Source organism: Crocuta crocuta, unplaced genomic scaffold (genome assembly GCF_008692635.1).
Source record: "Crocuta crocuta isolate KB4526 unplaced genomic scaffold, BGI_CrCroc_1.0 scaffold130, whole genome shotgun sequence".
NCBI classification, from domain to species: domain Eukaryota; kingdom Metazoa; phylum Chordata; class Mammalia; order Carnivora; family Hyaenidae; genus Crocuta; species Crocuta crocuta.
In genome coordinates, this window is record NW_027527920.1 from 6,697,203 (window position 1) to 6,714,375 (window position 17,173).

General features: G+C 43.9%; 1 protein-coding gene across 3 annotated transcripts in view; it reads right to left on the reverse strand.

The window, feature by feature from the left end:
* The window catches only part of MAP2K5 (mitogen-activated protein kinase kinase 5), a 266,228-nt gene extending 249,259 nt beyond the window's left edge, over window positions 1–16,969 (reverse strand). For all 3 annotated transcript variants that reach the window (XM_077746645.1, XM_077746636.1, XM_077746628.1), the window contains exons 1-2: window positions 16,261–16,969; window positions 9,349–9,397 (exon numbers count right to left, since the gene is read on the reverse strand). In XM_077746645.1, the coding sequence (XP_077602771.1) occupies window positions 9,349–9,397; window positions 16,261–16,395 (184 nt within the window). In that variant the 5' untranslated portion in view covers window positions 16,396–16,969. The remainder of the gene's footprint in view (window positions 1–9,348; window positions 9,398–16,260) is intronic.
* Between the last annotated feature and the right edge of the window lie 204 nt (window positions 16,970–17,173).

A 17,173-nucleotide genomic window follows, 5' to 3' on the forward strand; every position in this document is an offset into this window, starting at 1 on the left:
TGTGGCTATTTGCCAATCAAACTGGATTAGCTATAGAAAGAACACTAAATGGAAGTGTAAATCATAACAACTTACTAACGTGGCACAAAAAGTTTCAAGATTATAAATACGGTGTTGAAGAACACTAAAAAGTAGTAGTACTAAGTGACGAGAAGTAGAAAAAAATAATTTGAACTTTTTGTCTTATCCACAGAGGTTCTTTACCATCTGACCAAAAAAGCATTACTAGATATGAAAGGNTCACAATGAGAATTCCAGACTTCTCTACTTGCCTGGAGCATAGTAATATGATTTTCCAGCACATTAGGGAAGCAAAAGTAGAACCAGAAAGTCTATGTACTGGCTGGATTTTGTTAATGTCACTTAAAATGGAGGAAAAAATCCTAGCAAGATACCAAATAGAGTGCAGCAGATGGAAAACAAATATTATGAAGCAATCTTCACAAAATCTGCAGTGTGTCACAAATACACAAAATGGCAGAGTTTGGGAAAAGAGAATCATAACAGGCCATATGTTGTTAGCAATTTTATTTGAAGCAACATGCAATCCAAAAGAGAAACCAAGAGGAGGAACATAAAGGCCCAATAGAGGAGACGCAGCCTGAGGTAAGGGGCGGTCAGGATGGCAAGCATAGTGCCTATCAAGGTAAAAACAGCAGTCAACTAGCAGACGCCAGGGGGCTCTCAGCCAAACAGCACCCACTGCAGTGACGGGGCTCAAGTGGGCTTTCGAGAGAAACAACCTAGCTTCTACAAAGAGCAACAGAAAGTTAAGGCAATATATAAGATGTCATTTGTCACATTTCCTTGGTGCCAGGTGAGAGTCAACGAGAACTACAGCAAAGGCATTTTTCCAAGGCAAGAGGAAAGACGGGCAAACGTAACTGTAGAAATGAGAAACACATTCAACAAGAAATTATCAGAAAGGCTGTCAAGTTTAGAGCCCTTCTCGGTGTAGCATCTAAGATCTGGACAGAACCAGCAGTTCCAGCCTTTATGGCCAAATCTTCACAGCCATGATTTTAGGGGGTTTTGACACACACACACACACACACACACACACACGCATGCACGCACGCACGTGCAGAAGGATAAAGAGAGAGACCATCTTAGGCAGGCTCCATGCCAGGCATGGAGCTTGATCTCACAGCCCTGATATCATGACTTGAGCTAAAATCAAGAGCCAGACACTTAACCCACGGAGCCACCCAGGTACCCCTCACAGCCATGAATTTTAATTCAGCTCCATGTCCCCCCACCTCCCACCCCCGATTCCTTCTTCACTCCTTTGCACCCTTCCTCTCTCCAGCAAATATGTAAGTGCCCCTATGCAGCAGGCAATGTCCTGGGCACTAGGGATAGTAACAGTGGAAACAGAAAAAAGCCTTGTCCTCTTGGAGCTGACACTCTTGTTGCGACAGGCCGAGTGGGATGAGGGCGCGGGCTGCACAGGTATCTGGGGAAGGGGGAAGGAGTGTTCCAGGCAGAGGGGGCAGCTAATGCAGAGGCTTTGAGATAGAAGAATCGCTGGCATGTGCAGGAGGCTGGAACAAAGGCAGAATGGCTAGCCCAGCAGGCGGGGCACGACAGAAACAGGGTCAGAGAAGCAATGCTGCTGCAGAGGTGGGGGCAGATGAGAAAATGCAGGGCCTCGTAGGGCATTTTGAGGACTTGGCTTTTACTCCTGAGTAAGATGGAAATCACTGGAAGGTGCTGAGTGTTGTGACTCCACTTCTAAAGGATCGCTTTGGCTGTTATGTGCAGCACAGGCTCTGTGGAGGCAAAAGATGACACTGGAAGACCAGGTAGAAGACCCCCATCCTAATCTAGTCATCCGAGGTGAGGAAGATGGTGGCCTGAACCAGGCTGAGATTTGGAGCAGTCGCCATGCACTGGATGTATCTTAAAGCCAGAGCGGACAGGATTTTCTGACGGATGAGATCCAGAAGCCTGGTCCTTATTACTTCATTCCTTCAACCCTCTATGCATTCCAGAAACACATACCTGTCCACCATGTGCCAGGTACTATGACAGGGTTTCTAGGGACTCAAGAATGAGCAGCATTGTCTGCTGCCCTCCAGGAATAACCAGCCTGGCACTTGGGTAAAGGAATTAAACTTCTTAATTTTCATGCAAAATAGCAAGACTACTAATAAGTAATTATTCTCATAAGACTAAAAAGGATCTGGATTTTGTGCATGGATGATACTGCAAACCAAAATTTCAACAAATAAAAGCTCTCTTAAAATAGCCCAAATTCTAGGATGCATAATAAACTCTTAGCTGTTAAGTAATCTTTAGATTGTGTCATTGTGAATTACAGTTTTTCATTAACCTACCTAGTTCTACTTATAAGCAACCATTTATCCTCTACACATACTACAGTTTAAGAAAATGACACTTCAGGGGCACCTGGATGGCTCTGTCAGTTAAGCGTCCAACTTTGGCTCAGGTCATGATCTTGCAGTTTTGTGAGTTCAAGTGCTGACAGCTCAGAGCCTGGAGCCTGCTTCAGATCCTGTCTCTCTCTCTCCCTCTTCCCCTCCCCTGCTCCCACTCTCTCTCTCACGTGCCCTCAAAAAATAAAATTAAAGGGGCGCCTGGGTGGCTTAGTCGGTNGCTACAGTTTAAGAAAATGACACTTCAGGGGCACCTGGATGGCTCTGTCAGTTAAGCGTCCAACTTTGGCTCAGGTCATGATCTCGCAGTTTTGTGAGTTCAAGTGCTGACAGCTCAGAGCCTGGAGTCTACTTCAGATCCTGTGTCTCTCTCTCCCTCTTCCCCTCCCCTGCTCCCACTCTCTCTCTCACGTGCCCTCAAAAAATAAAATTAAAGGGGCGCCTGGGTGGCTTAGTCGGTTAAGCGTCCAACTTTCGCTTAGGTCATGATCTCGCGGTTCGTGGGTTCNATTCTTAATGAGGCGTCTTTGCTATCTGGATGTGAAGGGTACATCCTACAGGTGTTTCTCCAGTCATCAGCTACAGTTGTCTATACTGTAAGCATTCACAATTTCTATCATTGCAATTTTGCTTTAAGTGGTCATATTATGCCAAGTTTAAAATGATGAACTGGCCTCAAAATTTCCACCCCAAAAAATCTTCCAGAAATTCCTGAAGCAACTGAAATGAGAAGGGTGCATCACGTGATCACAGTCGAAAAAGACAGGAGTAAAATAAAGCTTTATCCTACAACCATGTTTTATGAACCAAAACTCAGGGGCACAGTTTGACAAGTGCGAAGATACTTACGAAGGCTACAGACCCAACTGTGTGAAGTCAGAGTGTCCCGCAAAAGTGGGGCCACATGGTATTCATAGGGAGACATCAGCATATAATGATTCTTTAATGAGAAGTCAACTTATAATGACTTATAATGATTCTTTCAAGTCACCGGTAAGAATTCACCAGTCACTCTGCAGCAGCCACTGGTCTAGAGAAGGGGGTGGGGGGACATGTAACAGAAATGCACAGGAAACTCATCAGTGGGCACAGCTGATTTTTATCACCTCGTGTGCTGGTGTACTCATTAATCTGTTAATGAAACTGTGAAAATCAGCAGGGGTCTCCGGGCCTGTGTGAATGTCAGTCTCCTACAGCATATGTAGGGCCCACACATGCAAACATCCAAGATTTTTTATGGCAATGGAATTTAGCTTCATCTCAGAAGTGTTCTCACATCTGGGAAAAGACAAATTTTTCAATAACTGGTATGGGGTCAACTGTCTATGTACCTGAAAAATAAAGTTGGATTCCCCACCTGACTCCTCCTGTCACCAAAACAGACTGGAGATGGTACAAAATTTTTAAGTCTTCTGACATTTGTAATAAAAGTGTACACTCCTTTATCAAAAAAAATACTAATACACATATGAACATACATATTTATATACATACCTAATGCGTGTGTGCTTAACCCTATTAAAGTAGAATAAAAGAATACAAATGAATGTTTTTTCAATATCTGGAATGTGGAAGACCTTTCTCAGAATGACATAAATCCAGAAGTCACAAAGGACAATGTAATAAATATGATCATGTAAAAAACTTCAACCTTCTCTGTGGGGAAAAAAAAAGAAGAGGAAAAAAAGACCAAAGCAAGCTGAAAGGAAAGCACTAAACAAAAATAACTGAACAGATGAGACAAAGCCCCAATTTTCTTAATATTGGAAAGCCCTTAAGTCAATTAGAAACCTAAGACCAAAAAGGAAAGTGGGCAAAGGTGACAAACAGTTCACAGAAATTAAATAAAATGATCAAAATACAAATGAAGACACCCAAGCTCATTTATAATTGAAGAAATAAAAATAACACAATAGCCTAATAATCTCTTCCACCTTTCAAATGGACACTGATTAGGAAGTTTGCTAATTAAAAAAAAATACTCAGAGTTGGTGAGGGTAGAGGTGGGCATTCTCAAACATTGTTGGTGGGAGTGTAAATTGGTTCTACCCTTTAGAGAGCAACATGGTAATAGCTATTAAAATGTAAAATAGGAGTACTCTTTGTCTCAGGAGTTCCAACTCCTGGGAATTTATCCTACAAATATATTTCCACAATGTGGAAAGATAGAAGATGATGCTGTTGACTGCAGCGTTTTTTCTAATACTAAAAAACCACTAACAACTTAAGATTAGTCTATCAATAGGTTAAATAAATTACGCCATGGCCATAAAATGAAGTATAATGTTGTCATCCAAAGGAATGAAGTCGTTCTATGCACAGTGATGTTGGAAAGAGGTTCAGTATATACTGTAAGTGGGGATGGGGGAACTGGTTGCAGTATAGTATGCATTATGTACAGAGAAAACTTCTGTAACGATACAGAATAAATACACTGTTAAATAGTAAACTGGGGAAATGGGACTTTTAGCTTTTGTTTCATTTTTATGCTGCTTGAATTCTTTTTTAAGATCATCTATACCTTCTTAATTAAAAAAGAACTCAAGCACTATATATTGGAAAGTATTTTTATTTGTGCTCTAGTGATAAGGGCAAAGGACCTAAAAGGGGCAAAATGAAAAAGATTCAAGGCTGTCGGTCCAAGAGGTGAATTCAGTACAAATGGGTCTCCCTCCCCTTATCCAGCCTAACTCCCCTCAGAAACACTATTCTCAGGAACAGAAACCAGAAAGAATATAGTCACTGTAGACCCTCTCTCTGCCTCAGGACAAAGGGCCTCATCAAGTGTGGGAGTCTGAATCTGGAGCCTGACTGGTCCACCACCAGCCAATTTATATCCCATGCCTGGGTAATAATACAAATAATGCAAAAAAGCAAATTACTTACTTGGCTTTAGGTCACAGTAATTTTAAAATTTTCATCTGAATATAGGCATACAACATTCCACCTTATTCAGCAAAGGTGTGCCACAAGGCACTAAGCTAAGTACTGAGAACAAGAGTGAAATAAAACATGGTACCCGGTCATCAAGTCCTTCAAAATCTAGTGAGGAAGAAAACATGCACACAGCTCATCAGAAGGCAGTCCCGATGGGTTACCTGCTCCAGCAAAGGTGTGGAGAGAGATTAGCCCCATCAAGGGGCATCAGAGGTCTTACTGAATGGATGGCACACCTCAGACGGAAGAATCTAAGATTACCTGACCTTTCTCCTCTTTTCCACTTATCAACTCTCTTTTCCTCCATATTTATGTGAAACAGGTAAATGTGACAGTGCCCTTTCCTTTTGCTAAATACAATACCATCTCTTTTGCATAAGAAATCAGTTAGTGTTAGGTATCCTTTTCAATTTTAAATACAGTACCATGAATACATCTTCGATCAAAGTTTTCTTTATTTGGAAGTTGTTCTATCATAGCTACAGACCACAGAAATGCTCAAAAATGTCAGCAAATTAGCTTACAAGCTACATCTTTCCAAATGCTTCTTCTTTTTTTCAAAATGTTTTCTTTATTTTTGAGAGAGAAATAGAGACAGTGTGAGCAGGGGAGGGTCAGAGAGAGAGGGAGACACAGAATCTGAAGACAGGCTCCAGGCTCTGAGCTAGCTGCCAGCACAGAGCCCGACACAGGGCTCGAACCCACGAATCGTGAGATCATGACCTGAGCCGAATTCAGACGCTTAACGGACTGACCCACCCAGGCACTCCTCCAAATGCTTCTTCTACATAGATTCCATTTATTAGCTCAGATCTTTGGTTCTGAAAATGAGGTCATCCTAGAGCAATCTTAAAAAAAGCCAGGCTGGGATTCTAAGTCATTAAGGGCAAGTATGTGGTAATCTAAGCCTGAGAAACAAAGGACTGTTACTATTTTGTCTGTGCGTTTTGGGGTTTTGTTTTTGCCTAAAACTGGTCCAGACACAGATGGGTATAGAGCTGCTACCTTTGTTTCAGTAAAGGGGTGAGATCTCCTAGTACTTAAACCTAGAAATTCACACTTTTTTCTTTTAGTGTCAGGGGTACTTTTCAGTATTAAATACACTGCCATAAATATTTCTTTGGTTAAAGTTTTACTTATCGAAGAGTTGTTCCATCATACCCATAAACCATAAACCCACAGCCATGTAAGCCATACTTAACACACTTCATAGGCTTCTGACACACTTGGTTATACAAAGTGCATGTGTCACAGTCAAACACAACTGTGTTTAAACCTGCTTCCACTTCCTAGCTGATGACCTTTGGCAATCATTTCATGTCTCTGGGCCTCCGTTTCCAAAAGGTGTAATTTTCCTACCTCACAGAGTTTTTGTCAGGATTAGCAACAATCCAGGCAAATCATCTAGTCCATTGCTAGAAACAGAGCAAGGCATCAATAAATGATAGCTAAAATTACCGATGTTATTACTACAAACCCTCACTCTGGAAGCCAATGGGGTTAAGACACTTTGTAGGACCCAGAAAGCAAGAAGTAGGAAGGACAAGGGCTCCTGGGCAGCTCAGTCAGTTAAGCAACTGACTCTTGATTTCAGCTCAGGTCATGATCTCATGGTCCTGAGATCAAACCCTGCATCATGGAGCCTACTAAAGATTCTCTCTCCCTTTCCCTCTGCTGCTCCCCTGCACACTCTCTTAAAAAGAGGGGGTGGTGGTTGGAAGTAGAGAGCAAACTTATTTTCTGCTATGCTTACAGATAGAATAAGTGATTTAAGAATCCTGACAACTCCCAAAACAAGTGTCAACAGTGGTTGAGAAAAAATACACGTTCTGGAGTCTACACGACACTCCACTTCACCACTCATTAGCTGTGAGACTTTGTGCAAGCTGCTCAGAGCAGATATCCTTTCCTCAACTAAAATGGAGCTAACTCCAGTCCTTCGAAGTATTTCGTGGGGATCCTGTGAAGGTTAAATTAAACGAGATAACCGTGGAATGTTCTTAGTGCAGCATCTGGCAACAGTAACTGATGTTGATTATCGGCCTGTCCATGGAATCCTGGCACCACCAAGGACTTACCAAAATAGCTCTGAAGAGCCTGCAACACTAATAAGTATTTCAGATATGTGTACCACTTTTCACCAGTATTTTCAATGCAGTGTGGTTAATAAAATACTAATTATTTTCAGAGTTCTACACAAGTGACTTTTAAATACATGCAATGACTGTCGGAAAATATTCCAATAAGAGAGAAATATAGAAAGTAAAAAGTGTGCTCATCTAGCCAACCGTCCCCACTCTAACCCTCAAGTCCACTTCCCAGGGGACACTACTGGAAACCACTACGGTGGGCTCTGCAGACCCTTGTCTCTCAAGAGATACACGAAGCTGGCAGGGGCAGGGACTAGCTTTTTTTTAAAAATGGGATTACACCATACATATTATTTGCTTATTCAACAATGTATCATGGAAATCTTCCCATGTCAACGCATAAAATCATTCTTTTTAGCTGGTGCTTCAGATAAAGGATACTTTATTAATCCATTATTCAAGGCATTTAGCTTCCCTCTAATTTCTTGCTATTAAAAATAATTCCATGGGTATTAAAAAAAAAAAATGGGGCGCCTGGGTGGCTCATTCGGTTGAGCGTCCAACTTCGGCTCAGGTTATGATCTCGCGGTTCGTGGGTTCGAGCCCCGCATCGGGCTCTGTGCTGACAGCCGGCTCAGAGCCTGGAGCCTGTTTCAGATTCTGTGCCTCCCTCTCTCTCTGATCCTCCCTTGCTCATGCTGTCTCTCTCTCTCAAAAATAAATAAAATATTAAAAAAAAATAATAATTCCATGGGGCACCCGGGTGGCTCAGCCGGTTAAGCATCTGACTTTGGCTCAGGTCATGATCTCGAAGTTCAGAGTTCAAGCCCCACATCGGGCTCTGTGCTGACAGCTCAGAGCCTGGAGCCTGCTTCAGATTCTGTGTCTCCCTTTCTCTCTCTCTGTCCATCCCCTGCTCATGCTGTCTCTCTCTCCCTCAAAAATAATAAATAAACATTAGAAATTAAAAAAAAAAATTCCACAATGAATATTTTGTTTGAAGGGCATTTAACACATGTGTAGGTATTTCTGTTGAAAAGCCTCCTAAAAGAGAAAGTGCTGAATCGAAGATTTTGTACATTTTATATTTTGGTAAGAACTGCTAAATTGTCCTCCAAAGAGAACCTAAATAAAAGAGAGGACATTGTATTCACTGTCATTAACCATCTGCTTAAAAACCAGGAAAAACAAGTACACTACCATGTGAAGAAACCGTACATCTTCTAATGGAAAAGTGGCCCTCACCTTCAAAAACAGATGGGAAAAATCCTTACTTCATCCTTCTCAACATCAGAGCCACTGTTCTATGGCCTAAACTCTCATCTTAACGTTACTGGACCCTGACGTCCCTTGCAATGAATGATCTGGCTCATGTGGAACCTAGTTTTCTAGTCCATCCTGCTCCCCAATCCCCAAGCCAATTGGTTTTGGTGGGGGAGGGGGCAGTGAGGAGGGAGGACTCAGGACCTCAAGTGTTACCGCCATCATGTAGCAGCCACACCAAGCCTCACTGAAACAGAATGATTCCAGGCAACGCTCACTTAAAAGCTCTAATCTGTTGCTGTGTTAAAGCAGTAATGGATTACAATCTCTTAATCAATAATCACTGGCCTACAGGTAGTTTACACGTTTCATTTTGTCCCACAATATTATTACAGTGAGGAGCAAGAGCAGATAAAGGTCATGTTGGTAATTAAAGCTATATTATAGAAATACGCAGACCCAAGATATGATTAAATAAGAAAATATTACTCAGTTCAGTATCATCATTAAACTTGCATTAATTTATAAATATTTAAATGTACCATATGATGATCATAAATAATCTGTTTTTGTCAGTTTCTAAAGTAATGCAACCCATAAACCCTTTGAAAAATTACTGCAGAAAGACATAGTCAAGAAAGTATACAAGCCAGACTTACATTCAAATGCTGTGGTTGTTGCTTCAGGCAGAACCTGGCCTATCACATCCTAAACAAAGAAAGAATAAAGAAACACAATTAGCCATCTTCTTTATTGCTAACATGTGGCAAATCCTAGAGGAAATATGAGAACCTGAAAAAGATTTTTGAAATGTTGGCATAAACTATAAAAACATTAGCTCATAATCACACTTACCTAGCAATGTAAGGCCAGAGTTTAAATCTCTATTTTGGGGCACGGGGTGGGGGTGGGGGGAGGGGAAGTTCTTTACAAAATCTCTTCTACTCTGTATTAGTAACACAATCTTTCACTCTTGATTCAACAGTGTATACAAATACACTCTTATGGAGGTGACTGGGTAGCTCAGTCAGTTAAGCATCTGACTTTGGTTCAGGTCATGATCTGAGAGTTCGTGGGTTTGAGCCCCACATTGGGTTCTGTGTTGACAGCTCAGAGCCTGCAGCCTGCTTAGGATTCTGTGTCTCCGTCTCTCTCTCTGCCCCTCCCCTGCTTGTGCTCTGTCTCTCTGTCTCAAAAATAAACAATTAAAAATTTTTTTTTAAATAAAAGTAAATGTACTCTTGTGTAATTGCTTTAACAAATAAACAGTTTCTTCCATGGGGGGTTCTGGGGTGCACTACCAGTAGAAAAAGAGTAAGGGGTTTAGGAGTCAGACTAGCCTGCGTTTGACTTACTAGCTCTGCAACTGGGAATAAATTACTTAACCTCTCTGACCCTCAATTTGATTATCCTCCAATATGAGTCTAGTAATACTTACAAAGGTAATGCAAAAATTAAGTTAAATAATATACGTAAGTTAGCCTAGCGCATTGTGGACACTTAACAAATGCAGTTTCTGAAAAGTAACTAGCAACATCTTGCCTTGTATTCATAGTGCAAAGAGTTCAAAAAACAGCTTCTGTGACATATTATTCCAAAAATGATATTAACCTATAATGCTACATTTGACACAATTTTTATCAACCTTTACTCGTAAGCAACTGGAAAATGTGAATTTATTTAATAACACTGGAACAGAGTTAATCCAGCCTACAAAAATTTTTTAAGCTTATATATTCTGATACCAATTTTTAAATGAACCTATAAAGTTGAAATCTTGAAAATCAGTCTACAGAGACAGCTTAAAGAGGCACGGGACGTCCTCAAGAAACAGCCAGAGCTGGGAGAGATGACCCTCCACGATGTCCAGCCCCACCTGCATGCTCTGCAAACCTCCCTACTCTCCGGGACTCTGCCGCAACGTCCCTCCTGGGCTCTGCCAGAACTGGCACCAGGCAGCCAGCCGCCTGCAGTAGTTCTCAGCAGGGAGCCCACAGCCCTTCCAAGCGGGGCACACAGCAGAGTGGCGGCTGCAACTTCCTTCTGAAGGCAGTTCTTCAGAAGCTTCTGCTGCAGTGGAAATTTGCATAATAGCCTCGCCTCTAGAGTGCCTTTTTCTCCTTCCTCAAAAATAAATCTGTGCATATAAAATTGATCAAAGAGAACTATCTTAGGTGGCCCTCACTCATTAGAGCTGAAGGAGGTTATTTTTTTTTTTCCTTCTGGCTCTAATCTTAGCAAATGAAACATCAACTCTGAGGAAGTAGTTGTAAATAAACAGATAGATAGATAGATAGATAGATAGATAGATAGATAATAAATGTTAAAAAAAATTCTACACACTTACAGGTAGAAAGTATTTATTGACGAGTAAGTGAAAACTGTAGAGCGAGTATGGAATAAACTATACAGACAGCTAGTGTAAAGCCTGACTGTGTGGACTGGAGCCAAAGTGCTAGGGTTGGACCTTGACTCTGCTGTTCAGCATCTCGGTGACTGGGTCCTTCTGGGCCATGAGATCCGAACTGTACCTACCTTGTGGGATGAAATGAGTTCACATTTATAAAGTGATTTTAAGAGTGCCTAGCACATGGTAAGGGCCACACTAGTGTCTGTTAAATAAAACAAGTCACTAGAAAGTTACAAAGCTTACCTCACAATGAAACCCAAAATTTCAGCACCTGAGGACTGGTGGATGGTCATTTGCTCATTTCCGTCGCCCTTCCACAGCGTCTGTTGAGGACCTTTTCTAACTAGTGGTGGGGTTCAGAACAAGCTGGGAACACCACCCCCAACCCTCCAAGTTGTGGTATCTGTGGTTACTTCCAGGGAACTCTGATCACCTTAATCTTGAGACATGAACTCTATAGTATTAGCAAACTAATTTAGGATCCTTCCTACTTAAGAGAAGCAGACCCCACCAAACAGCAAATTTCTAATAACTCGCTGAGAACCTTGCGGGGCAGCAGTGATCCCTTTTGCCCATCAACATAAACAAGGAGCCACACAGGCTTTACACCCGCTGTGGGGAAAAAGAAAAAAGCCAACTTGCTTGAGGGATCATGTGGACACAAACAGCCATATTGTTTTGTTAAAGCAAATAAAGTGGGGCTTATCATCACGCCAAAGAGCTGAAAAGTTTCAAAATTAGTTAATACCTACTGGTCATTTCTAAGTAGGACATATTTAATAATTTTACGTATATTTTACAGTTATATTTTAAGTGACTTATTTCCAGAAAAAGAAAAAAAAAAGCCCCTGTCTTTTTCACAACAAAACATTTACCTAAGGAAGATTTCCAAAGATTTAAATTTAAATATCTTAATGGTGATTATTTCCTGATCATTTTCTTCCCCATGCTTTTAATATATCAATCAAGTATATGATAGACCAAAAGTATAATTAAGCATCTACACATGCCAGGAGCATAAAGATCACAAAGCTGCAGACTACAGAAGAATAAGATTTAGGAAGATTACAGTCTGATAACAGAGATAAAGACAAATCTAAAAGAATAACAATACAGTGCACTTATAGTCTGATAAAAGCCAAGCAAAAGACATCAATATAGTATTTGCTAACTCAGGAGGCAAGAAAAATATCACAGGCTCAGTCTAGATAAAAATTTCGCAGATGAGAGGAAATCTGAGCTGGGACTTGGGAGACAGGATTCAAATAACAAGAGGAATAGGGGGAACATTCTCTCGTACCACTGACTAACTGCGATCTCCTGCACGATCTTCCCCAAACTGGAGATTGTGTCTACAAGGGACAGAATACAGAAAGCTGAAAAACAGATAACCAAATGTCTCTGCCCTTGAGGACCAGCAAGGCCTGCTTCCCACTGCAGCCGGTCCCTCATTTTTCAGACTCAGGATACAGGCCCAGAGAGGCGGAGTGCCTTGTGCAAGGTCTCCCAGCTATTTGACAGAGCCGTGACGAGAACCTTTGACTACAACCTCAGGTTCAAAACATTCTCAGGTACAGATGACTCAGTGACCACAAACTGCTTCTGGCTTCTGTGTCCTGTTCTACCAAAAATGAGCTGTGTGGCTTTAGCATTTTCCCCCTCTGGGGTTCACACCTCTTCATTTGAACACTGGGGAGAAGAGAGTTATGTTAGATGAAAGGGATGCTTCCGGATTTCACTTGGCTTTAAATTTTAAGGTTCCAAGCCAAAGATGCTGATGTATCTGTTGGTTTTTTTGACAATTTCTTTTTTTTTTTTTAATGTTTATGGGGGAGGGGGGTGCAGAGAAAGGGAGACAGAGATCCAAAGCGAGCTCTGCGCTGACAGCACAGAACCCAATATGGAGCTCGAACTCATGGACTGCAAGATCATGACCTGAGCTGAAGTCAGACACTTAACCAACTGAGCCATCCAGGTGTCCGGCTTTTTGACAATTTTTTGATGAAAAGATGAGGTGACCCTGGTGAGGAAATCACAGGTGTCCACTAGGACCTACACGTGCAGGTCATGCTCTAGGAACACTGGAGGCAGCACAGCACCCATTGCCAAGGGCCCTTCAGCAGGGCTTTGAACATGCCCCACCTGGGCTTACCTGCATAGCTGCGCATGTGAGGACGCAAGGCACTCTAGATGGCGGGACCGACTGTGCAAAGTTTACTTTAAAGCCAATCAGCCCGGGGTCACCTGGGTGGCTCAGTCGGTTGAGCATCCGACTTCAGCTCAGGTCATGATCTCATGGCTCGTGGGTTCAAGGCCTGCATAGGCCTCTGTACTGACAGCTCAGAGCCTGGAGCCTGCTTCGGATTCTGTGTCTTCCTCTCTCTCTCTGCCCCTTCCAGGATCACACTCTGTCTCCTTTCTCTCAAAAATAAATAAAACATTAAAAAAAATTTAAAGCCAATCACTGCGAGGCCAAGGTACGATAGAGAGATGCTTAAGAAGCAGAAGACCAAGGCCTTGTCCCTTACGTTGTAACAATATTTAGAGCACTTATCTCATTCCAGATTGTTCAAAGTGTTTTATATGTATCAACTCCAGTAGTCCTTATACTCTATGAAGTGGGCATTATTTTTATCCCCTACCCCTCACTTTTTTTTTTTTGTTTTAAACAGGTAAAGAACTGAGACACAAAATACACTTGCCCAAGTGAGTCTGGCAAGGCTTGCAATTTAAACTCAGGCAACCTGGCCCACTTTGTGTTTGTAAACACTGTATCACTCGTTTTAAATAGTATCTTCTGTTATATCAAATGAGCAAAGTGAAAGAAAGCTCACATCTTTCTCAACACAGACACGATCTCATTTAATCTTCACAAGCCTTGAAGGTAGGTATTGTCCCCATTTTACAAGTAAGGAAACTGAGGCTAAAAGAGGTAGAGTGACTTGCCTAGTTAGTGGACGTGCTTGATATTAAACCCATGTTTTTTTGTTTGTTTGTTTTTTTAAGTTTTATTTATTTCTAGGAGAGAGAGAGAGAGACAGCGTGAGCAGGGGAGGGTCAGAGAGAGAGGGAGTCACAGACTGAAACAGGCTCCAGGCTCTGCACTGGCAGTCAGCACAGAGCCCGATGCGGGGCTCAAACCCACGAACGGAGAGATCATGACCTAAGCGAAAGTCGGACGCTTAACCGACTAAGCCACCCAGGCGCCCCTGTTTGTTTGTTTTGAGAGAGAGAGAGAGAGAGAGCGCGCGCGAGCGAGCATGCACAGGGAAGTGGGGAGAGAGAATCTGAAGCAGGCTTCATGCTCAGCACAGAGCCCAGTGCAGGGCTCGATCTCATGACCCTGGAATCATGACCTGAGCTGAAATGAAGAGTTGGACACTCAACTGACTGAGCCACCCAGGCGCCCCATTAAACCCATGTTTCTTGATTCAAAACCTAGCAGGCTGTACACAAAACCATAACCGCGGGCATCGTTTTTGAAGCTCCCTTTGAAATATTTGAACACATATTTCAGGGTCCGAGGAAGCATGAGAAACCATTTCCTCCAGAAGTGTGCCATTTAGTGGAAGAGACAGATAAAATTGTGACAAACCCTGTGAGCTTTGGCGGAATGATGCTGTGGGAACGCAGAGGAAGGGCAGGTGACCAAGACTAAGATAGAGAAAAAGGGAAGCTGAGCTCTGAATGACACGTAGGAGTTGGCCAGCTGAAGAAAAGCACTGAGTGGAGACAGCTGAGGAGAACTCAAAGTTAATTCTATGTGACCCAGAGCACAGGGTGCTCATGGGGTGTGGTGAGAGACGGAGCTGGTGCCGGGCAGGCACAAGCCAATCCAGATGGGCCTAGAGGACCCTGCTAAAAAGTCTGGGCCTTGTCACAAGAGGAAAACTATATGCACGTGAGTGTGCGAACTCCAGACGCAAAGATAAGGGTAACATTTGGTAGACAAGAAAAGAAGCTGCTGCTCACTGCAGCCTCTGGACTGCTGGCCCAGACACCTGAAAATCTGTAATGGTCTAGATGGTCAGCAACATCCAGAATGCAAAATAATGGTACAGGAAACAAATTTTGATGGGGGCACCTATGACAACCAAAACCAAAACGGAACACCAAAATCACATCACAGATCTCCCTCCTCCCAAGAGCCTTTTCTCAGTCCCATCTTACCTCGCAGGTAACTTCCGCTATAGATTTAGTACCTGCAACATGCTTCTGGGTATGTCACTTCTGCCTCTGATACCTCAATTATTCAATATGTAAAATGGGCACAATGCACTCTATCTCAAATGTGCGCTAAACGAGTTGAAATGGCAGTGCAACACGGGGGAAAAAAAACTACTAAGTAAAGAAATGTGAGTTCTGGTGCTGACTCTCCCACGCATGAGCAACACTGCTTTGGAAAAACCGTTTCACCTCGCTGCTCCTCAGTAACCATCACAAAAAAGATAAGAGGTCTCAACAGGCCGCTGCTGAGGTTACACTCTGCTCTCACATTCCATGACTTCATTGGAAATACGTTCCAGGTATTCAGAGAGTAACAGCCCCGCACTGATTCTAAGACACACCTTCTCCTTCACTTGCAACGTCTCTGAAATTGGGCTGCTTTTGTACAGGGCGCAGCATGTCACAGATTAACGGGCGGGTATCTTTTCCCTTCTGGGTGGTGCACAAAATAGTGTCTTAAAACCAATGGTGCCTTAGGTTTGTTGGACAACACCGTCAGTTCAAGTTGCCTAGTTTCTCTTTCCCTACTGGTCACCAAGTTTGGGGAACTCTGTAGAAAGACATGGCTGGAGTCTGGCCAGGGACATTCCGAGAAACACTTGGGGGGGAAAAAACTTCTAGACTCAGCTTTCTGCATCCAGTTGATGCTTCTGTGCATATGTCCCAGTCCAGCTGTTAGCTCCTTGTGGGCAGGGGTTCAATCTGATTCATCTCTATTTCCCCAGGGCCCTGAACATTTGCCGGATTTCAGTCCATGCAATTAATCAATGTCTGTCGTAGAAGCAATAAAACTGCCCCCACAGGAGGCCAGCAATGGCCACTACTACTAGCTTGGGCCACCAGGCTGAGAGTCAGTGGCCAAGGCGCCGACTACCCCACACATCCCTGTGCCCTGAGTCCTCAGTGGGATTTGGACGCTGAGATGACCACTCACCAGCACATCCCTGAAGAGTAACTGCGGCCCCGAGTGCACTGTCCAGTCCACCGCGCCACTATTTGGAATCTTGATCCGAATCACCAGCACCTGGTTCTCCATGGCATGGAAGGGGCCAAGGGCCAGCCACAGCATTACAGGCTACAGGGGCTCACATCCTGGGGTAGGAGGTACCCACCGGATCCTGGTTAGGTGAGGGCTCCAAAAGGTGAAAAGGGGACCGAAAGGAAGAGGGGGAGTGAAATGAGGAGGGGCGGTCTGGAAGGGACCCTCAGGCAGCGGGCCAGGCCCAGCCAGTATGGGGTTGGGGCTGCCTCTGTCTGAGCGTGGACGGGGCACGAGGCAGGGGCCAGTAGGAACTAGCGGAGGTCAGAAGGTTCTGGAGTTGAGAAAGAGGGCAGAACGGGATCGTGAAGCCCCTCCGCCGTCTGGGTGGGTGTGAGGAGGTGACCCCGTTTTAGGAAGACAGAGCGGCAGGTGTCCACTCTTCCTTAGTAGAGAGGGGAGGGTCCCCGACTGCAGGGGACTCAGTCCGGGGCTGTATGGAAGGAGCCCAGGGTCCGAGAGACCAAGCGAAAGCCGAGGAGGGCCCTCCTGGGAGGGTCGGGGAGCGAATCCTGTCTCCCACCCCGAGTCAGAGGATGCGGCGCGCGCGGGCCCGGCCCCTGCCGCCCCAGGCCGAACGTTCCGGCAGCGGCGGCAGCGGTAGCGGCAGCGGCATCGGAGGAGGAAGACGCGGCGAGGACACTGTTACTCCGGAACCAAAACGCACGGCACCGGAACCCCGGGAGCCGGCGAGAGGGACTCGCCTCCCGCGGCGCCATGTTGGATGAGGGCAGCTCCCGGCCAGCCCCGCCCCCGCGTCCCGGAGGGCGGGACCCGAGGAGTGAGCGCGAGGGGCGGGGAGAAGCGC